General features: G+C 38.5%; 2 protein-coding genes across 3 annotated transcripts in view; both read right to left on the bottom strand.

The window, feature by feature from the left end:
* The window catches only part of sema6bb (sema domain, transmembrane domain (TM), and cytoplasmic domain, (semaphorin) 6Bb), a 149,491-nt gene extending 143,227 nt beyond the window's left edge, over positions 1–6,264 (bottom strand). The window contains exon 1 of one of the 2 annotated variants that reach the window (XM_065246746.2): positions 5,251–6,264. The gene's annotated coding sequence lies outside the window, so the exon portion shown is untranslated. The remainder of the gene's footprint in view (positions 1–5,250) is intronic. The other variant, XM_065246745.2, reaches the window with a different exon arrangement.
* A 6,272-nt stretch (positions 6,265–12,536) lies between these two features.
* abhd17ab (abhydrolase domain containing 17A, depalmitoylase b) lies at positions 12,537–21,214 on the bottom strand. The gene is made up of 5 exons (XM_065246747.2): positions 20,892–21,214; positions 19,997–20,373; positions 18,898–19,092; positions 16,868–17,047; positions 12,537–16,098 (listed from the first exon to the last, which is right to left on the bottom strand). The coding sequence occupies exons 2-5, from the start codon at positions 20,365–20,367 to the stop codon at positions 15,873–15,875; spliced, it is 972 nt and encodes a 323-aa protein (XP_065102819.1). The 5' UTR covers positions 20,368–20,373; positions 20,892–21,214; the 3' UTR covers positions 12,537–15,872.
* Between the last annotated feature and the right edge of the window lie 985 nt (positions 21,215–22,199).

A 22,199-nucleotide genomic window follows, 5' to 3' on the forward strand; every position in this document is an offset into this window, starting at 1 on the left:
ACTGTTTGTGGACCCCATTCACTTTCATAGTAGGAAAAACTTATATTATTGAAGTAAACCAGGAATGGTTTGCTTGCAAACATTTCTCAAAATATCTCCCTTTGTGTTCATCAGAACAAATACATTGATACAGGTTTGTAACAACACAAGGGTGAGTAAATTCTGAAAGAATTTTCATTTTGGGTGAACTATCCCTTTAGGCTTCAGTCACACCAAAAGCGCTTTAAACGCTTGCAAACGCAAGGCGCGACGCACTGCCTTTTTAAAAAAAAGAGCAGTGCGACGCGGCTTTTCATATTGCTAAGCAACCACCGAGTCAGCTGTCTTGTCAATCAAATATTGAAGCGTGAGCGCTCTTTTGCTGTTAACTGTCATATCAGCAGAAACTTTAAAAAGAGGACGCTTGCTCTGACCTTGTTTGAGGATGAGAGGTGCACAAACACGCAGGAGAGAGTGAGCGAGTGGAGTCCGGTTCTTCAAAGCAACTGTAAACTTCCCTCGCCACAACGTAAGGCCCGCCTCTCCCCTCATTCGATTGGACAATGGAAAGACACGAATGACGTCGGGCGCTTCTCCGCTCTCAGCGCTCCTTCAAAAACGCGTCCGCGGCAGGCGGCAAAAAACCGCAAGGCGCTCGGCGCGCATAAACAGCGCGCAAACGCGCCCTGCCCATAGAATATCATTCAAAAAAGGCGCCTGCAACTGCCATAAACGCTATTGGTGTGACTGGCCCCTAAAGCAGTCATATGCTATGTTATCAGATGACTGTATCACATTTCTTGTTCATTTCAAGGACAAGTGCAGTGCATTTGTCATCCTGGGAAAAATTATTTAGCATTTTTGACAAATAAAAATGACATGAGAGGTCATGTTGAGTGCACTGAATTGTGGTATACAGTAAGCTTTCTTGTATAGTGGTGAGCGGGGCACAAACTAACGCGGGGTTTATGTTAACTCAGCTACTTTACATATTTATACAGGGCCAAGCAATCTGTGCATTTGGTTTTTTCTCTTACTGTCAGAAGATGATCTCCTGTGAATTAGTGAAAAGTTTTGATGTGTTTTGGTTAAGATATTGAACAAAGAGTGTTTTGGAGGCATAAAAGTAAATTACTTCATCTTATGTTTTGTCGATTTCTGAGTTGGGTGTGTAAGTCACTAAATCCAACCTAATATTATTTTAATCACTGTCTTGTTACCTATAGCATAACATCATTTTGAAACATGTCAGCAACTCCTAGTAAATTATAGCTGGGATTGAAAACATTTTTACACAGTGGGGTTAGTTGTAACACAGCGTTACAACTAAGCCTCCAGTAAAACAATGTAAATACTATTCAATCATCAAGATGATAACTGTTAATAACTCACAATTATAATTTTTTGTCTTAATTGTGCAGCCCTTTCAAAAAAAATCTATTTATATGCATTGATGCATAATACAAGGATGGTTAGATGAAGGATCATGGATGGATGAATCTGTGGATATCTATCTGTTATAGACCGTTTCAGCAGTAACAACATAAACAAGCCGCTGTCGCGGTCCGCACGTAACTTCCGGTAAACTCCGCTAATATAAATAACAACAAAGTTCTTTAAACATAGTTTATTTATATAACAAGCAAACAAAACAACACCTAGATTACCTAGGAAACCAAAACATTTGTTATTTTCGACAGATTTGTTCAAGAGATTAGTTTAGCAACTAGTCAGACCATTAAGAAAACGAAACCGGAAGTAAGGTTCGGATCCAGACATGTATCACGTGCGTCCGATGAAACAGTCTATAGGCAGATATATAAACAATATCCACCTTTAGTATATAGACAGAATTTTAATGAATTATTTGTGTTTAAATTAAATTTTCTAGTAGGTGTTACAGCAAACCCTCTGTTAATTACAATTAACCCCACCTATGGGGTAAGTTGTAACGTTTGCACTCCTGCCGCTTTCTGTGTAATTGTACAATAACGGTAGGTCCCACAAACAAACTTTAAGTGTTTATTTGTAGTAGACAGGTGTGTGTGTTGATTGTGTAAAAAAATGATTAATCTAACTTAAATATTTTTTGAATGATAGAGCCAAAGTCAAAAAGTGTTAGGTTGTGCCCCGCTCTCCCCTACTGCTTATTTTAGCAATCAGGTCACATGGGTGGTTTGCACCTACAGAAAATGTGCATACTTGCACTACTGCACCTAAAAAAAAAATCTTTATTTACTCACCCTCACATTCCAAACCTGTATGACTTCACTTGATGACTTAAAGAAGTCAACAATACTTAAAAGTCAAAAATGTCACATTGGTTTGAAATGATGTGAGGGTGAGTAAATGATGACAGGTTTCATTTTTGTCATAACCAGCCCTGTAAGAGTAGTATGCATGCAGTAGTATGCTGTTCAAACACAGTGTTATGGACGAGTGGACATCTCAACATTCTTGCGGTTTCTGTACGGGCCCAGCATGGTCCTCGGGTCTCCCATTCACCTTCTTTTTCTGCAAGCTCCACATGCTAAGTGAGAACATTGTTCCGGTCAATTTGTTCCTTTCAGAGTCCCAGTGGGCAGTGTCCTTTAGCATGACAGCACACTGAGAGAAAGCACTCTGTCTGGAAGGGCCTGACACCAAGACAAGAGTGCGAGAGAGAGAGAGGCAGAGGTATAAAGAAGAGGAGAGAGTCTGAGAAAGGAGAGATAGAGAGCACCGTGCCAAAGAGGGAGGGGCAGAGAACGGGACGGTTTGAGATATGGAGACATCGAGGGCTGACAAAAAGAACGGCTAAGAAAAGAGAAAGGAAACCGGATGACAGTAAAAGAGAGATAAAGAGAGCGAGGGATTAAAATTGACGGGGGGATTTAAAGGGATAGCTCAGCCAAAAATGGAAATTCTGTATGCACATGACTTCTATCCCTCCAAGGGATTTTTTTATGGGATTACAATAAATGGTGACTGAACTATTTAATAAGCTTCAAAATAGACACATAAAAGTTTAATAAATAAAAGTGGTCGATACAGTTCACACGCTATTCTACATTGTCTATATAGCTCGAACTAAAATCTGGCCATGGTAAAGATGGGCACGCATAAGCAGTCTTGCCTCTGAAAGGGTCTGCGGAGGCACAAAACTAAGCCAGGCGCAGGTGACGCAAAGCCCCGAGGGCAACTGTAAGCGTGCATGTGTTTTTGCGCACGTGCCCCCTGCGCCCGTAGCACCTGTTCCCTCGGCACAGCGGCTTCAACACTTGCACTGCATGCAGCCTGAAGTGCGGCTGTTGGGGAAAAGGGTGCACTCGAACAGGGCACCCATTCAAGAAAACTTGGAAGGAGCATAACTCTCACTCTTCCTTCATCCCCCTTTTCTAATCCCCGCAAATCGCATTTTAGAATATCCAGCGAATTACATCCTAATAAAACCAGCAGGAGGTTCGCTCAACCTCGGTGCGTTTTGGGAAAGTTGCATCTCGATATTAAGTAAGGCTCTAATAAAACACAGCTCTATGTTTGCTGGGGATTAAAACGGCTCCGCTGAACAGTCTGTTAAAATGTGAAGTGAATTAAAGAACGAAATAGCTCCAGAAATGACATTGCTGAGAATGGAAACAGACAAATTACTACAGCTCGACTGACAGCTTTATTTGTCGTGTACGCAAGTCTATTCTTGTGTCGTACACTTCCTCTGTGCTTCACAAACTGTGTCATGGTGCTAATGATAATTCAGTGTGTAATGAGAGGTTTTGTGTGTGCGCTTGAAGAGGTCAACAGCGCACCCAGACAAATGGTACCCTCAGTCATGAATCATCTGGGAATGAATAAAAAGCATAAAATGCTTTAACTGGACTAAAACTCAAACAAAGAAATAAATGATAATAACCCAATTCATAATACTATGCATGCACAGCCATAATGACCACTAAAGACGCTTGAAACATTTAGTGAAGCACCACAAGCCAGTTTTTGCATTACAGCATTTGTGTCCAGTAAGCCCGTCACAAGAGGAGAAAGCAGATGGCTACCCTATCCTCCTGTCCATCTCTTACCTTTTCTTCAATAAAGGGCACTGCTTCCACTGGCAGACCCTTTTTCACCTCTTTTCTCATCTATGCTCTCTCCTGGGTTCTTTTATATAATGCTCGAACCCTCAGGGGCTTCACTTTTCCCTCGCTTTCCAGCCCACAAACCTTGAACGGTAACAAAAGGCAGCTCAATGCCTATTTGAATTTGAAACAGGGGAACTATGACAAAAACCATGTCACACAGTGAAGAGGCAGAGAGGCTGGTGCTGCAGTGCCAGAATTTCATGCAATTTACCCTCACATTAAGAAAGGAAGAAGCATGCAATTCTGACACAACATGATGAACTTAGTGCAGTGGATTATAAACATCTGCTGAATGTGTGTGTGTGAAGCGTGCATTTGCGTTTAATTGATGCAATACCAAGCAAAACAAACATACAAAACTACTAAGTTTACTGTAGCCTATTCCTGTATAGCTCAACTGATACTACATTGCATTCGCAGTGCAAAGCCTGTGGGTTCAATTCTCAGGGAACACACATAGATAAAAATACAGCTTGAATTTGGATAAAATCATCTGCAAAATGCCTAAAAAATTATGTAATATAAAGTATACTGCATATACAAATATGCCCTCAACAATAAGTTAAAGCTCTAATGTCAGTTTATAAAAACAGGGTGGTGAAGGTAAGAAATGTGGCTCTATGATTTATGTGCTTTCTGATGGATACTCTTAAAAATATAATCGACCTGAAAGCTAGACTACATAAAATATGAGGTGTAATAACCAGAAATACAGTTGAATTCAATATGAATTTAAAATATAGTGAAATTATAAAGTAACTCATTTTAAATCTGTTCACATCAAGTAATATTATTTTAAAGAAAATACACGTAAACAAGTCTCACATCATTAAATGTAGAAAAATATGTTTGGCCTCCATAGCTGTAACACAGCCCAATTTCACGCGCAACATCAAGTCAAACCGATGACCAAGTCTCTAAATCGTGACTAATTTTTTTCTTTCATTGCACATAGCGAAAACATTCATTACGAGACAACCCAGTACATGCACCTCAACAATAACAAATTTATAAGAGTGATACAGTTAGTGTGGAAACAGCTGAATACAGGGCGCGTGCAGCGCCAAACCAACCGTCGCAACATATCGGGATGAGGAGGAACAGCCCGTGACAACCCAAAACAGCACGATATCATTTGATAAACCAGTACACTTACCGATAACAGCCGTGGAGAAACGTGAATGACTCGACACTTCGGGACTATAATCCAGACTGACTGAGAGGAGGGGTCCGTTTGAAATCCAGTCCTCTCTATCGCACCTGTCTCCGCGCGCCCTTATCTGACATCTTTAAGACAACTGTGTCGCTTCTTGCATGTCCGTACCGCCGACAACTAACCCCCCACCCCAAACAACGCACACAACGACACCTGTCCCCAGGAAAAAACAGCACGACACAATGCTCGTCTATGTTGCTCTGAACAAATGGCATTCCCGGACTCGGTCCCGCAGCCGTACGGTTCCCCTTCAGACTGCCATCCAGTATTCAAGAAGTCATATGGAATAAGCCAATGATGGCAAAAGCGGTTCATGCAAGTGCAACCGGCTGTTATATCACTAAAATGTTTCTGTCTGGACTCGAAACACTTGCTTGATCCTGCCACAATAGTTATTCTGTGCTGGACTGATATGGGTCCGGAGCGCGTGGACCGAAAAGGCGTGTGCGTTTGTTTGGCATGAGCGGCGCTTCCTCCGATGTGAATTCCGTCTTTGTAACCCGTTAGGAAACTCCAATTGTCCGGGAGAAATGTAATATTTCCTGCAATTCCCGGCGTTTGTTGTGAGAGAGAAGGATAGCGATAGAAAAAGAGATCGCTGGTTGTTGCGAGTCTGTCACCCACAGCTAATGAAACATGCGAGGCAATAGCAAAACCTGACGCAGAATTTATCGGCGGACTGGAGCGGAATTAATTTGTCGATCGTCGTTATGGGTCGTGAATTAAAGCATTCAGACTCGGATTGGTCAGAGTCGGTATTGGCAGTGCAAGTGAATTTAATGTGGGAACTTTTATACGTATGAAAATAAGACACTTAAACGCAATGGCTCTCAGGATGATCATTTGGTTTATCCGTGGACCTAGAGGCAATAAAAGAAAATAAAAATATGTAAAAACACCAAATATTTTAATGCAACACATCTGTTATTGCACGCTACGTTTTATATTCATTTTGGTGGCTTATTGGGCCATTTGAATGCAATACTTGTTTATTAGCATTTATTTACATATAATAATAATTGTAGTAGTAGTAGTAATAATATGTATTATAATATATTTATGTAATATATTTATATATGTATATAATGTTAATAATAATATGTTTGTATTTAAACATATAAGTTATCAGATTCCCTGAGAAAAAAGTAACATAAAACAAAAATAATAATAATAAAAATAAAAATGATAAAAAATAAAAATGTTCTCCTCATGTCTCATTTTTTCCTCATTCTCCTGTCATAATCTTAAAAAGTTTGCAGAAACCAGACAACAATAGATGACTAGACTCAACCAACAGCCAGGTTATTTCAGCAGTTGATGACTTCACCAGTTAAGCTAAAGATGCCTTAGGCAGGTTATTATATAAAATGAAACTGACAATGTCAGACAGATAAACACACCTAAAAAATCTTCCTCTCCGTTAATGCATGGGCAGAATTTTTTTTTAACTGTGATTCAAACTACTTGTGTTTATGCATAAATACAAATGTAGTTGTGTAATGTAGGTGTGTGGTGCATGAATGAACACTACATGATGTCTACTGTAAATGACGGTTCGGTAGGATCTTGTTCATCCAATCCGGTCAATCATAATACACTTATGCAAATTTGTATCATATAGCAATTTACGTCACTAATGTGACAATTCAACCAGAATCCCACCGCCAATTTCTAACTTCATTATTAGGTAGTCCCAGGGGGGATTTAAAATGAGCCTGGTCTTCAGAGAAAACCATCTATTATGGACAGCAAGCCAAATCTGTTTGCCTTTTATTAAAATCAAGGATTAAATGAACTGGTAAACTCATGAAAAGTGCTTTAAAGTAATACAAAGTCATTGCGACAATACTATTCAGGCCCCTGCACACAAAATCAGTTTTAACCGATGATTAGTCTCTGTCACAATTGGGGTAATTGAGTTGGCTGAACCTTTATGGTTTACAATTACCCAGCTCTATTCTCCTTACTGTAATCTTTAAAAAAGTATCAAATTAGGCCAAAGAAACTTTGAGGAAAATTCTACAAAAAAAAGAAGATCTTGCTTTGTTCATTTGCCCGCATTTGATCTGAAGTCAAGCGCTCGCGAGAGAGCGATGTGGAACTGACAACAAATAAATAAACAAAAAGCACAGTTTTGTTCTTTTTGGCTTTCATCTCACAATCTTGCTCTCAAACATAACATTCGCTTCAATCTCGGGGCATTTGGAACACGAAACGGTGCAGTTTATCAGAGACAAAGAACTTTAAAGAACAACTTTGTTTAAAAGATTACCCTGAATCCGTTTATAGCGCTAACTCTAAATCAAGAGTGATGCTAAAATAATCTTCATGTCCTCTGCTTCAGGCCAAATACTGGTTGCCAGGTGTGGATGTGACTGGGTGTGATGGAGAAGAGTGAGATCACCATCAAACCCCACAATACGGGGTGAAATGTGATATGTCTGTGTAATGACATATATATCATAGCTCAGGGGCTACACTGCATGTGATCAAGCTCAATCTAATTACTTGCAGTCACAAGCCAACCATCATGTCTCCATTTCCCTGTGATCTGATTGCAGGTCTCGATAGCATCCAGCGAATACCCGAGCAATGTTTATTCCATATTCATATCCATTATTACACATATATAAAGTTTAAAATGGGACTCGGTTCATTACTTTAAGTACAGTATGGGTGTGCATTTGCTCAGCTTTTGTTCAGCAGTAACAAGATTTAAGTCTATAATTTCACATCACTGTGCAAACAGCCTAATGGCCTAAGCATTCTCAGCTATAGTTGTATAAAAGCTGCTTTAGTCAAAGTTCTGATTTGTTGGCAACCAGGCGCTATTTGTTCACCTTTTATTAACCATGCATGCAACAAGTGGCAATCACAACAATACCCCGAGCCCTATGTGACTTTTGTCAGCCACCCAAGATCCAACCTCATACTGCTATTGGTATAATTATAAGCATATGCAAAACTCAAATCAACAGGCATTGTTACCTGCATCACAATAAACATACTCTCCATGGAGCCTTGACTCAACGTTTGTGAATGCAAATGCAATTACAGGTCATCTGAACTTGGTAGATGTCCAGTGCTGATAAAACAGAGCTGGTTTGGACCAGTCGAACAATTCATCGTGCTGTTGCACATAGGGGAGAGATTATCACAGCAGCCAGCATTCAGGCGATGTGTGTGGTTACACTGGAAAAATAAGGGAAAGGTAGAGAAATGGAAAGAGGCAATATCTACCTCCTCTCTATTTTTCTTAATGGTCCATCTGCTGTGTGTTTGGTAAGGCAGCTGAGGTTGATCATGCGATGGCACAGTAGTGTAACAGCGAGACGATTAAAGATCTCACCTTACCATGAGTGCCGAAGACACCGTGGCCCGCCAGCAACACATACCCGAACGAAATTGGACCTTTAGATATCAGAGGCAGGGGCTTGTGGGATATTGGAAAGCCTGTAGATGGAAAGAATTTGTTATTTATCTTCGACAGCACGCTAAACGATATCAGGGGGTTTTTGGCTTCTCCGTTCAAAAATACACACTAGGTAACTGTTTACAGCTTTCCATGGACGTTTCACTATAAATGTTCAGATGAGTTTGGAAAATGCTTCTAAAAATGCCAGAAGGATGTATTTCTAGCCATCAAACATGCTACCCACTCAGGAGGGACGATTTTATGAATTCCTCACCGTCGTCGTGTAATGGATCCAGATTGTTAACTATACATTTTAGAGATTCTTGCGTTTTCTTCACACTGGAGTCATTCCAAGAGACACAAGTTAAAGCATTCCTGTGAATTTCGTGGAACGGCATTGAAATGTAAACAGCAAATTCCCAGCAGATATATCGTGATGATGGATTACGTGGCTTTCACCGAGCGATAAATTCACAGTGTTTATTACAAAAGCGCAGTTTGACCCGCTGTCATTCGAAGTTTATTTAAAGTCTGCATATCTAAATCTGATTATATATGACGATGGAGTGTTTTAGATTAATGGGGGACGTCAACTGTGCAAGCCGAGCGCGTGAAATTAATGGACTTTAATTATGATGAACCCACACTTGTGAAGAGCTATCAATTCTATAGTCTATCTATCTAGGCGGCTATTAAGACAACGTTGTAACACTTGTTTCACTTCAGAAAGGTTCATTTATTTAAACAAAAAATGATATTCAGACATTTGTGAATAAATGTCACACCTCTGTCAAAGCTACCCAAATTGTGTCTCAATAAGACGGTTTTCCTTCATGTGAATTTAAACATGCTGAAAAATCTGAATGATTCATGCAGATATGCAAGACAGAATATTAAAAGTGGCCTATAAAAATCTTATCACGCGTACCCAGCGAAATCAAAAATCGCTGAAAAGGACAGATTTAGCAGGTGAATTATGTTTTACTGCTGATGCAAGGCTAAGTTTTGAAAGCTTTATTAAATCCACGTGAAATATGTTCAAGCCCAATTCCAGTACTGGTCTGGCCAAGGTCACACACTAATATGTTATTAAATGATAAATGGACTCAGGACGGTTTATGTATCGTATTTCATCGTTGTCATGACTTGTTTCTATAACCTCTATGTTGTTATCGGTACCAAATGTTGCCGGCGCATGCATGAATTCAGACATGAGTTTAAGGTGTATGTATGAGAGATGGAGATCCAGCAATGAGATTTCTTGCCAGAACCAGATGGCTGACAGTTCACATTTTTATAATATAGCTCTCACGACCTTGATGTTGATATTCGGAAAGGGAAAATAGACTTTTCAGGAGAACTGTGCGTTAGAGTGTTGACATACGAGTTTCTGCTTATCGAGTGCAGCGGTTCGTGCACATCTAAAGCAGAACCAGAATGCATTTTAACATTTTGTGCACTGCTGCTGTGACAAAATTGAATTCGGTGCAGATAACGTTGATTTAAATTGTGCAATCAATTGTGAAGCGCCATCGAAAATGGGTCACAGTTGTGATTTGCTTCATAAATAAAATTGTACAAAAGCAAGACTAGACTGCAAGTGCACATCTAGACAATGGCAGTGCATTAGTACTGTGATACAGAAAAATAGAACAGATGGTATTAAATTAGGTTGTGGAGTGATGTACGGCCTACAAAACATGTAACACATAGATTGATTCGATTATACCATATCATATGGCACAAGAGGTCGGCGATATTGGCAACAGGACAACAACCCTATATCCTCAGGCAAGGCCGTACAGAATCCATGAGTCCCCTGCTGTCCCTCTATCTTCAATTACCCAACATCCAGGTCAATCTGGACAACACTAAATCGATCAACGATTTAAAACGTGAGCAGAGCAGAACCAAAATGACACTGTTGGACCCAGCGGCAGGAGTCTGGTAAGAAATGTTAACCACTCAAGAAAAATACACAAACTAGTAACTGTGACAAATGCCATGTGCAATATTCCACTCCAATTGGTTTGCATGAAGACATCCATCTCTTTTCACGGGAACGCTGGGTTAGGTTTGTTTGTCTGGCAGTGTGAAAACAAACAGACTTTAGTGAGAAGTAAACACATATTTCTGATTTTCTTTAAATTGATGTGAGAGACTGCAGCAATGATAAGACCGAGAGGCTTTGACTCCATGCTATGGAGTAAAAAACATTTATCTTGTTGTTTTAATGAGAGAAGGGGATTTTTTCTGGGATAATTTCAGCACCTAGTTAAAGAAAGTCGTGTAGTCATAATGCTGCATCAATCAAATTTCAAAAAGCATGGCTTTATTGATGTTATTTCAAAGCACTCCTGTCTGTTCTACATTACTCCTACTTAACAAAAATGAAGCAAATTTTCCCACAAAATGACCAGCTGCAGCCGGTCCTAAAATGGTTTTCACTGATAACTACTCTTAAAGATGGTCCAAGAATTTTCCTGGAAAACAGGAAGGTCAGTTTTCAACTGGTCCATCTGCCAGAGTCTTCATTTCAGGGTGGGAACTGAACAAAGAGCTCCATCTATAGAGCAGATCTGACAAATGCTAATTAAAACGGTATATCGAAGTAGCATGTAGTTGATTCTACACGATTTTCCCTTAATCAGATAACAAGTTTTAAGGGTTAATTCCAATCGCATGCACTTCAAATGTGTAGTGAGCGCACTCTAGTGGCGGCATATAAAAACTACAACACGCGTCAACCGGTAAGCCTCGGGCAAACTGTCACGCAGACTCAGTAAACAGTGGGTGACGTTTAGACATTAACCATATCTCCTTGAGCAACTAATGATACATCAATGTCTTATTCATATTCAGGATCTGTGTGCGTTTAAATGAAGAAATAAAACTAAACGTGCAGTTGCAAAGATTACCTTGACAAGGCTAATTGAGAGTGTATACTTGAAGGTCACATATTATTTTAAACCTGTTAATTATTTTGCCCCTTATAAATTGTTATCTGTACAATACACATTCATGTTAAGTGTGATCCATGAACGCATGCGCATATATCATCTGCAGTTGGCGTTAATTATGAACTGATATGTGATACATTTTAATACAAGCAAATGGCCAATGTGAGATATATATCTGTATGATAAGACTGTGTGAACAACGTTTTTGTGTGAAAATTCACACAAAAGAAGCATGCATATGTTAAAAAGAAGGCCGTGGATCCCATCTGGCAGTATTAACGCCTTTAGAGGCCGTTGATAGATAAGCTGGGTCAAGCCGGGCCAGCAATTAAAACGAGGCAGATTGTTTGAGGGTTTTTTTTTAAAGATAATAACAGAATCCATCTGTTGCTGGCGAAATCCACCGTGACTCTTTTCTCTCTTTAACCCTACTTATAAATAATGTTTAATTTGCATGAGTTTGATATTATTGATTCATTTCAAAGAGACAACATATTTGAAAAGTGAAATGCCGCTAGCGGTCGAGTCCCGACGTTTTTGTCTTTGTATTATTGTGACTATATTAGCCTATATAAAGTAACTTAGTGTGTCCCAAAACATTGACAAATTTCGCATTTAGAATTAGAAGATAAAAGCTTTCAAAACTTAATTCTCTTACTTACGGAAAAATGATTTTAGCGGCGTCTCGGTTGTGAGGTAAACTAAATTTATTGTAAAAGGGGCGGGGCCACACAGTATGTGACGTAATAACTCTCTCAGTGGAAATCAGAGATGGTTATACTCAGACTGCAGTTTTAAGTATAAATATATAATAATCCAAAGTGGTTTTACAAGAAACAGATTTACAAAAGTTAGCAATTCATACTTTTATTTTCGAAGATCTCATATTTTCAATTAATTCTCGAAAAGGAATAACATCTTTAAAACTAAAAACAACAACAACATTAGACTAATGCATTATAAGATAGAACAACACCCCTGACTCTGGCTCCCGACCCACTAAGATAAAAAAATCATGGTCTTAAGATTAAGATCCTCAAACAATGTTATACAGTACACACATCTGAAAGTTTTAAAAAGACATTTCTATAACTCATTTTCTTAAAACAAGAAAATCTTAATAAAAATGTGAATCTGAATGTGTTTAGATGAAGCCTCTGGGTGATTCTCCCTTTGCACAGAGCATCCATATATGTCCTCTAATTCAGTCAGTATTGCTTCAGTCCTCCAAACACGTGTGCCGTACTAGAGTCCACCCAAAACTTCTTCACGACGGCTTTAACAGCAGACTGTATTGTGTGAGACCTGGCTCTGTTTGAATAGCTTGAGTCTGGCCCCTCCCTTTTCAGTCCACATCTGAGCTGTGACAAATGGCAGTGGGTGGCCATCACCTGTCATCTTTGGTTAGAATGGAGAATGAACAAGCCCCTTTGTTTAAAACAACAGATTTTTATAACCTAATACACGAGGAACATGGAATCAGATTTGTTGGAAATAAGCAGAGTGTGTTTTCTTAAGTTTAAACACAGGACAGCACTGTGCTTTGTGTGGCAGTGGAATAACTTAAATCAAAACTTGGTACCAGTAAAGGATTTGTGGGTAACCAGAAAGAAAGAAACTAGGTTGAAAAGAGAAATGTGGAACATATTACATGATTTCCTCCAAAAGCAGACAACTCTTTTTTTATGATAAAAAAACCCAATAACTCCAAATATGAATAGCAAGAAACACACTGACAATTTATACAACTTAGTGAGTCTAAATGAATTATTATGAGGAGTTTAGAATAGCTATAAAGCAACATCCCACTGTATTAAATAGGCAAAAGTTAATCCTGCCCAAACGGGGAATTGAAGTCTTATCTCAATGAAAGGGCTTGGTAGTCTTTGACATGTCAGAAAACAACAAATGCTAACTGGGTATGGCCCTTTATTAATTTCATTGAGATCATTCAATCGATCTGTAGCAGCTCTTTTGTTAATTCACAGTTTAAATGCTAGTCTGAAAGAAAGACATGATGATCCCAGCACTTTGTTTTAGGGAACCTGTTGGCTTCTTGATTTGAAATATCATATCATAAAACCTGATATCTTTAAGTCTCACAGCTTCATCCACATCAAAGAGAAACGCTTTGAATAGGAGTAGCTTGACTAGAGGTGAAAGCGCTAAAAGGAGACGGGAAAGGCATATCACATAAACAGGTTCAAATGACTTAATTTTGCCTTTAATGTCAGTTACAATCTTTCTAATTGTAAACCTTCCCACAGCCTTTAGATTCAGAAATTCCCTATTGCCAGTAATCTGACAAGGAAACAGAATAGAAAATCTTTTATAATCATAATAAATGATGTCTTACATAATTTGATTTATGACTCTCATTTGCAACAACTTTATGATTCATTAAAAAACAAACATTACAATAACCCAAAAGAAACAGATATATGAGATTACAGCTTGACCTCAGATTTGAATGCAAACTAGTACATGAGAGTACGTAACATTTTCATCGCAGGGAGATAATTCACGTCAAACCACAAACAGGAAAAACTGGCTGAGAGTTGAATGTCACTGACACCGGGATCAGAAGAGACACTGGCTACTGCCATGTTTTGTGCGTTACTCGTTTTCACACAATTAATCCACAACACCGGTTTAAATAGTTCACCCAAAACTAAAAATTAATGATTTACTTACACTCATGTAAATCTTATTACATGGAAACATTGAAAGGTGATTATTTTTCCATATAATCGAAGTGTGTGAGGACTGAAGCTGTCAAACTCCAAAACAATAAAAAGTCCAATAAAACACATAACCATACATTAACTCTCTCTCTATGAGAAAAAGGACCAACATTTAAGTTATGCATACAAAATAAGTCTTACAGCCGCTGTCCTCATCCACCTTTATTAAATAGAAAAAGACCAAGCATGACGTTATATTACAAAAAAAGTCTTGTGTGACACGTTAAAGCCAGTAAAGGACTAACATGAGGGTAAGTAAATGCTAATATATTTTTTATTTCTCTAACAGGTTCATTCCGTCTTGTGGAAATGTGGAAACTCTGTGCCAAAATTTTATAAAGATCTGGCTTAAGGAAAGTCCCAATGAGGTTATGAAACCTCAGTCTTTGTACTGGCTCGACAGTTCATAAACATGACGTATGGATCTGGACATGAATTAGCTTTACTCAGAGAGCAGCAGGTGTACTGCGTTTCATGTGATGAATCCCAACCGCAGTGGTTTCATTGAAATATGAAGACTGGGCAACGTTCCCGGTTCACCTCAGGGTGTTACAGACACCCTCATTTACTACTAAGAATGGTATGAGACAGCAAGAGAAATTGACTGATCTGCTAGGGACAAAGGCCAGTGTCCCAGAATTTCAAGCTTTCCTTGCCTGGAGCAGACTACACCAGGTGTTTCTCACCCAAACCTAGTGCATCTTTTACATAATAGGATCAGAGAAAAAAAATCGAGAAAGAATCAGCATCCCATAGGGAATTGGTGAGAGAAACAAAAACATGCACATGGACAAAACAGCCATCCCGGGAAGTCAAGTGGTTACATTAATTAATTAGTAAAAAAGGGGGGTGACATCAAGGAGAGATAGAAATCTTTGCAGTTTAGGACACTTAAAATCATCCACCACCAAATATCCTGTTTATTCTGTTCCCTCCGGCAGGGTCAAGGCTTGAAAAACCCAGGCTTGAAAAATTGCCAGGTGTACTGGCAGTGAGTTATTTTAGGTTGCCTGATGTAAATTGGGATGTGAAGATCTCTTGGCTGATTCATCATGGGAGCAAGTGACAAACGAAAGCTCAGGTTGGCGGTACAGAACTGCGTCGATCTTATTTCCTGTTTAGAGCAGAGAGAACGACTTCAACAGGCAAAGACGGATCCATCCATCCATGCCCCAAAGAAATTCCACTTCCATCCCCTAGAGTTCCCATGCATACGCAATCGCACGCACATGCATGCTCACAAAAACTTGAGAGATGAAAAGAAAGGGGGGAAAGGAAACGTAGAACAAATCCGAGCAGCAGACTGTCTGTGTCGAGCTGCTCCGAAAACAAGATGTCCATACAAAATGGCAGCCTTCAATAAGTTACGAACATCCATTTCGTTCTTGTTCAGACAGGGGGATGGTGGGATGAAAGTTAAAAAAAGAAAGGGAAGAGGAGAGTTTAGGGATGTTGTGCAGCCAGTTCCTGCCCAATGAAACGACGCAGGCGTTCTAAGTACTGGCTGTAGAGTTCGATGTCGTTGTGTCCGGCTCCCTCCACCCACAGTGGCTCCACGGCTTTGGGGCACCGCTCGTACAGGGCCAGGCCGTGGGAGAAATCTATGACCTCATCCTCAGTCCCATGGATGATCAACACAGGAGATGTGATTTTAGACACTTTTTCAATGCTGAAGAGGGGGACACAAAAGAAGACACATAGTATCAGATGTGCGACAATAAATGAAACATAGTACATAAATAACTTTGTAAATGTAAACTACATATATAACGTTGTCAACCGCTTGTGATTGCAATTTGTATAATAATGAACTACTTTATAGATAAAGTTTAAATGATCTAAACTTGCTTCCTTGACGCTTGTTGTATGAACGTGTGTGTGCGCGTTTCAGAAAACTTAACAGCTGACAGCAAGCTAAACAGCTCAAGTGGCTTGTGTATTAGAGAACAGTAGTGTTTTGACCGCAGCTGTATGGTGACCATGTGTTGTACTACACTGGCACTGAGTGACACGATCCACCAAATCCAGTCAACAATCTTCTAAGCACTACACTGCTGTCACAACAAACACGCAACAAAAAAATTATTGTAATACAATTTGAAATATGAATATGGAATATGAAAATCCATTTAATCAAAAGATGAATGTCCAATTTCGAAGACAACAAAAGCAACATTTTTATTGTTTCAGACACACTTTGTCAAAACAAAAAGCTCATTGCAGGCAATCATCATGCACACTGTTTATTCTAGCCATTTACATTCAGGCATTTAGCCAAGAGCAAAGCCAGTGAATCACTCATACATAATGGCATCTGTGCTGGCTGTGACAAGGCAAATAATCAGCTCATTAAGAAATCCAATGATAAGCACTGCCAAACCCCTAATGAAAATAAGACATTAATAATAAATAATGAGCCCGATGGTTTTTCTACTTACTTAGGAAATGCGTCAAAACAGTAAGTCTTCTTAGTGTCGGGGAAGGCCACCCTCATGCCAGAGGTGAGAGGGGAGTGAAGAATCACGGCCGCACACTCGTATCTGGATGCCAGGTCCACTGTCGGCACCGTGCCAATGCTTTGTCCATAAAGGATAATATTCTCTGGGCTGATGCCATATCTGTTAAAGAAAGAGGATTTTAAGGCCTATTAATGTCTTGTATTACTCAGATTTACAGTTTATTCACAACAAGCCCATCAACTGTGGATGACAATCGCTGAAAATTTGTTTGGAAACTAACCTAGACTTTTAACCTTTTAATTTTTAACCCTTTAAATTTCTGTGCAAAAACTTTGTGGATTTTTTTAAAATAGATAAATATATTAGTTCTATTTAAAATATTGTTAAAAAGTGCATTAAAAAAAAAGAAATTAAGACATCATTTTTTTCAATTTTGTTATGTTGCAGCCTACAATTAATCGCGATTAATCTAAAGCAGAATAAAAGTTTTTGTTTACATCATTTATAACTGGGTATAATAACTTTGTATAGATAAATGCACACACATGCATGTATATATTTAAGACATTTTTACATTTGTATGAACATATGTGTATATTTATGTATAATTTATATTATATATTAATACTTAATATACAAATTTTTTTTTTCTTAAAACATGCATGTGTGCATATTTATATATACATAATTATTATACACAGTTCACACACACACAAACACATATATGATTTAAACAAAAATGTTTATTCTGCTATAGATTAATCGTGATTAATCGTTAGCCATCCCTAGCATTTTTTTTCTCATTTATCTATACTCAGTACCCCATAATGACAAAGTAAAAATATTTTTACAAATGTCTGTAAATGTATTAAAAAGTGAAAACATCATATTTGCATAAGTGTTCAGACCCTTTGCAACAACACTTGAAATTTAGCTCAGCTGTCTCCTTTTTCAGTTTTCCTTTCTGGTAACACTTTACAATAAGGTTCATTAGTTAACATTAGTTAATGTATTAACAAACATGCACAAATCATGAGCAACACATTATTTAATAAATACATACAGCATTTGTTAATGATAGTTAATATAAATAAAGCTTTTAATTGTGTGTTTATTTTAGTTCACAGTGCATTAACTAATGTTAACAAGATTTTAATAAAAATTACCAAATATAAATAAATGCTGTAGAAGTGCAGTTCATTATTAGTTCATGTTAACAAATGTATTTAACTAATGTTAACTAATAAACTTATTGTATAGTGTTACCTTCTTTCTTAATATATTTACACTTTCACTTAGTCATTATGGGGGAGATTGGTGAGAAATAAAGAATTTAAATTATCAGGCTGCAACATAAAATTTAAAAAAGTAATGTGCATTAGCCCACATGAACTAACAATGTACAACACTTATACAACATTTATTAGTCTTAGTTCATGTTAATTTCAACATTTACTAACAAATTTTAAAAATCAAAGCTGTAACTGTTTTATTAGTTAATGCACAATGAACTTACATGAACAATTGTATTGGCATTAACTGATATTAACAAAGATTAATTAATGCTGACAAACGTCATTAATCGTTGTTAGATCTTGTTAGCTATACATTCACTTATATAACCAAATACAACCTTATTATAAGGTGTTACCACAATGTTTTAGACATCAAACTTTTTGATGGCTGGGATCTCAAATATAATGAGCCTTTACAGAGGGAGCCCTTTTCTAAAATGTATATCAATATTTTTTATAAAGAAACATTTAAACCGCGTTAGAAAAAATAGCAATTGTGATATTATTAAGAAAGCAAATAGTTACAAACTTATTGGGGTACACACAGACTTTCACAATTTTTGCTTTATCTTTACTCTCTTGAAATTTTCTGGGGACCCCTTGGAACCTTCTGGGGGACCCCTGCGGATTCTTAGACCCCCGATTGGGCTATTGGACTGTTTTAGACTATAGACGCTCTATTTTTTTTTACCCTGGTATCTTCTCTGTTCTTACCGTGAGCGTAGAGCCTGCCACGCTGCGTCTATATCTGCGTACAGATTCTTTTCTGACGGTTTTCCCGTGCTGACCCCATAGCCGGAGTAATCATATGAGAATATGTTACAGTTGATGCGAGTGCCCAAGCCAATATAGAAGCTGCTCATCTGGCCTAGATCCACAGCATTACCATGGGAGAACAGGACCGTAAACCTGAGACACAGAGAAATGGTTGATGGGATTTGTAGTGCAAATGACTCACTAGCATGCATTGTAAAACATTTCACTGACTTAACTCTGAGTCATTACAGAATCCACAAAGACTTACTAATCTATATCTCAAATGCTGAATCACTAGGTATCGGCAGTGAGCATAAGCCATTAATGCCTCAGGAAATGGTTTCATAACTGGCATGGGTGTGTGTGATTTATATCCGAGTATTTAAATCATCAGGTGGCAAAACATGGGTGACCGTACATCAAAGGCAATTTCTCAAAAAAGAAACTACATTCAGGGTCAAACTGTAGTTTTGTTTGTGATGTAAACACATTTGCTGTGATACGATAAATAACATCTCATCTATTGAATGCAGCAAATAACAAATATATGTGTCCTGTATAAATCACCCATTAAAAGGAAATAAGGGAACAAGGCAGCAGCAGTGAAAACAAACAGACGTGTGTGATAAAGAAAAAATGTGTTCAGGAAAAAGTCACTTCTGGGTAAAGATAACAGACAAACTGGGAGAGGGAAGCAGGAAATGGGACAAAGGAAAGATGGATAAAGAATTAAGGAATGTCAATGAACTGTAGGAGGAAAAGGGATCCTTTCAGATAAAACGCGACACATGACCAGTTATATATTATATAACAATGTAAAAATAATCCAGCGAGAGATTGTTTGTTTACGTAGTGTCAGCTAGAGGTGTGGATACTGCATCACGCAAAAGCACTACGGTTGTTTTAGTTTAAGATTGTAGAAACGTGCTATTAACAGTGGGGCATGATTATTCTGTAAGCAAAAATAGGTGACCAGGAAAAGTGAGTAATATACAGTATTATAGTCAATTTCATTAGATTGTCTAATTGTACCAGATAAGTTGTGTATCCCTCTTACCTGGCCGAGGGGGCACAGCGTATATACATGCAGCCAACTCTGTTCCCTCGACTTGAGCGAGTCAAAAACACTTCCGTGACATCCAATTCCCGCTGGGAATACTGGAATTCCGCCCGCTCAGTTAGATGGAGCTTCCAGCGCCCCTCCCCTGTAACATTCCCTCCCCCTACTGAACTCCCACTACCACCTAGACTCCTAGAGCGAAGGCCCGACGTTCCCGTGGGTCCGGCCGGTACCGGCCCGGCCTCCAGATCAGGCACGAGGGCATAGGTGGGTTCAGGGGGGAGAAAGGCAAGCTTGGCAGCAATGCGGCTGGGGCAGGGGGGGCAACAGAACAGGCAACATAGCTCACTCACAGAAAGACCATTCATTGTCAACTGCAAGAGAAAATGAGAGATTGTGATCAACGAAAATTCAACACAAAACAGGAAACTATTAATTTAACATTCAGATGAAGCTTCGATAAGGTCACCACGACTTAAGGATAACAGAAGTATTATGAGTGCAATGAGTCACAGCCACTTTTAAATCTGCAACACTAGCAAAAACAAAAATCAGAGATGTTTCTTTAATTTTATATGTACAGTATAACTAACAACCCCCCCCCCCCCAAAAAAAAAACTCAAAAAGGAGACAAGTTAATAAGTAATACCCAAGATATTTAGTAAGCTTCACTGCCCCAACATCTTAACACCGATAGTCAATGTGGTATCTGACACTGTAAAGGCAACATATATAAATAATAAGCAACAGCTTACGTTGCCGGTTTAAATGGCTCAAACAAAACATACACCTTCTGTTCAAACAGACAGCTCATCGCTAGCTCAATATTTCATCTACTAACCAACAATACAATGTCAACAAACACATTGATGTATATTAATTTATTACATACATGTCGTTCTCTTGACCACAGCCTGCCAAAGCCGGATTTCTGTATATTTTCACACCACTGTCGCCAAGTAGCTAGCTCGTAGTTAAGGGAAAGGGGGAGTTAGCCAGCTAGCCAGTCGGCTACGTCTCAAACAACAATAAATAAACGTCTGATCTCCACTGGAGACATATCGCATACGAGGATAAAACGTAGCGCCAGAAATAAAACTCAAAACGAGGTCTTCTGTCCTCACTAAAGACAAGACTCCCGGCTAGAGTCCTGACATCTAATAATCTGCTGGCTATAACAGAGTTGTGTGTTTTTTCCACTTCAGTCGTAGACGTTTGAACGCTTAGCCCTCCCACTCTTCGTTGTGTCTCACGGTTTTAATGTTACGTGCTTTCATCATTTTAAAACTTTGGAAATCGGGAGAAGTGTGACATGGTCGGTAAATAAACTATTGAAAGCCTGTTTGGCTAAATGCTAAAATGGTTATTAAATGGGTAAAATATTGTGTTCGACTTTAAGAAATTCTTTGACATCAAAAGTATCGCGAGACCGACTTGAAAGCAAAGCACTCGATTCGCTCTCGCGATACTTTGGTGTCATACGCGATCGGTCTGCGCAGCGTCGTGTGACACTTATAAAATTATGGTTAGAAAGTAGCACGTGACTCATTGCGGAAACCATTTAAAGTGGGCAATTTTCATTAGTTAAAAAACTTCTGTGCTCTTTACTTTACCGCCGCATCCGGAAACTACGCTGACAGGACAGTGAAGGAAAGCTACTGATGTCACATGATCCCATCTGCTTGCGTTGTAAAAATCACCTAGACAGCTGACGATGACAGACAATCATTCAAGAAGAGACATAACAAAGATATTATTACGATGTAACAAATACTTCTGTCTGACTATTTATTAGATAATTTGGTTGCCTAAATGCACTGGACGTGCTTTGATCAGTTTTGTTTCACAAATTCTCGTCATTTAAAGCCGACTAGGTAAAAGTTGCAGTTGTGCATACAAATCCAAACAACATATGGCGACAACGATCATATTTTATAGTCCAAGGATAATAAAAGATCAAGTTTGTTTACAGAGAAAAGATTTGCTTTTCAGCACCGACTCAGATAAAACATACAAACTGGATTATATAACTAATTTAAAACTTTCTTTCTAATAAAGACACACAAAGGTCACTTAAGAAACATGTATACAAATTGCTAATTATATACAATAGAATTATGCTATAGACAAAATCTTATGGACAAATGGCAACCCATTTAAACCCACAGTCGAAATAAACCACAGACACAAAACATTATTC

Source organism: Paramisgurnus dabryanus, chromosome 11 (genome assembly GCF_030506205.2).
Source record: "Paramisgurnus dabryanus chromosome 11, PD_genome_1.1, whole genome shotgun sequence".
Classification (NCBI taxonomy): Eukaryota; Metazoa; Chordata; class Actinopteri; order Cypriniformes; family Cobitidae; genus Paramisgurnus; species Paramisgurnus dabryanus.

Bases quoted from the DNA above. Each gene is read 5' to 3' on its own strand.
- abhd17ab (XM_065246747.2), bottom strand. From the start codon at position 20,367: ATGAATGGTCTTTCTGTGAGTGAGCTATGTTGCCTGTTCTGTTGCCCC. The intron at 19,093-19,996 runs GTAAGAGGGATA...TCTGTGTCTCAG, and splicing joins CGCTGTGCCCCCTCGGCCAG to GTTTACGGTCCTGTTCTCCC. The intron at 16,099-16,867 runs GTAAGTAGAAAA...CCCCCTCTTCAG, and splicing joins TGTTTTGACGCATTTCCTAA to CATTGAAAAAGTGTCTAAAA.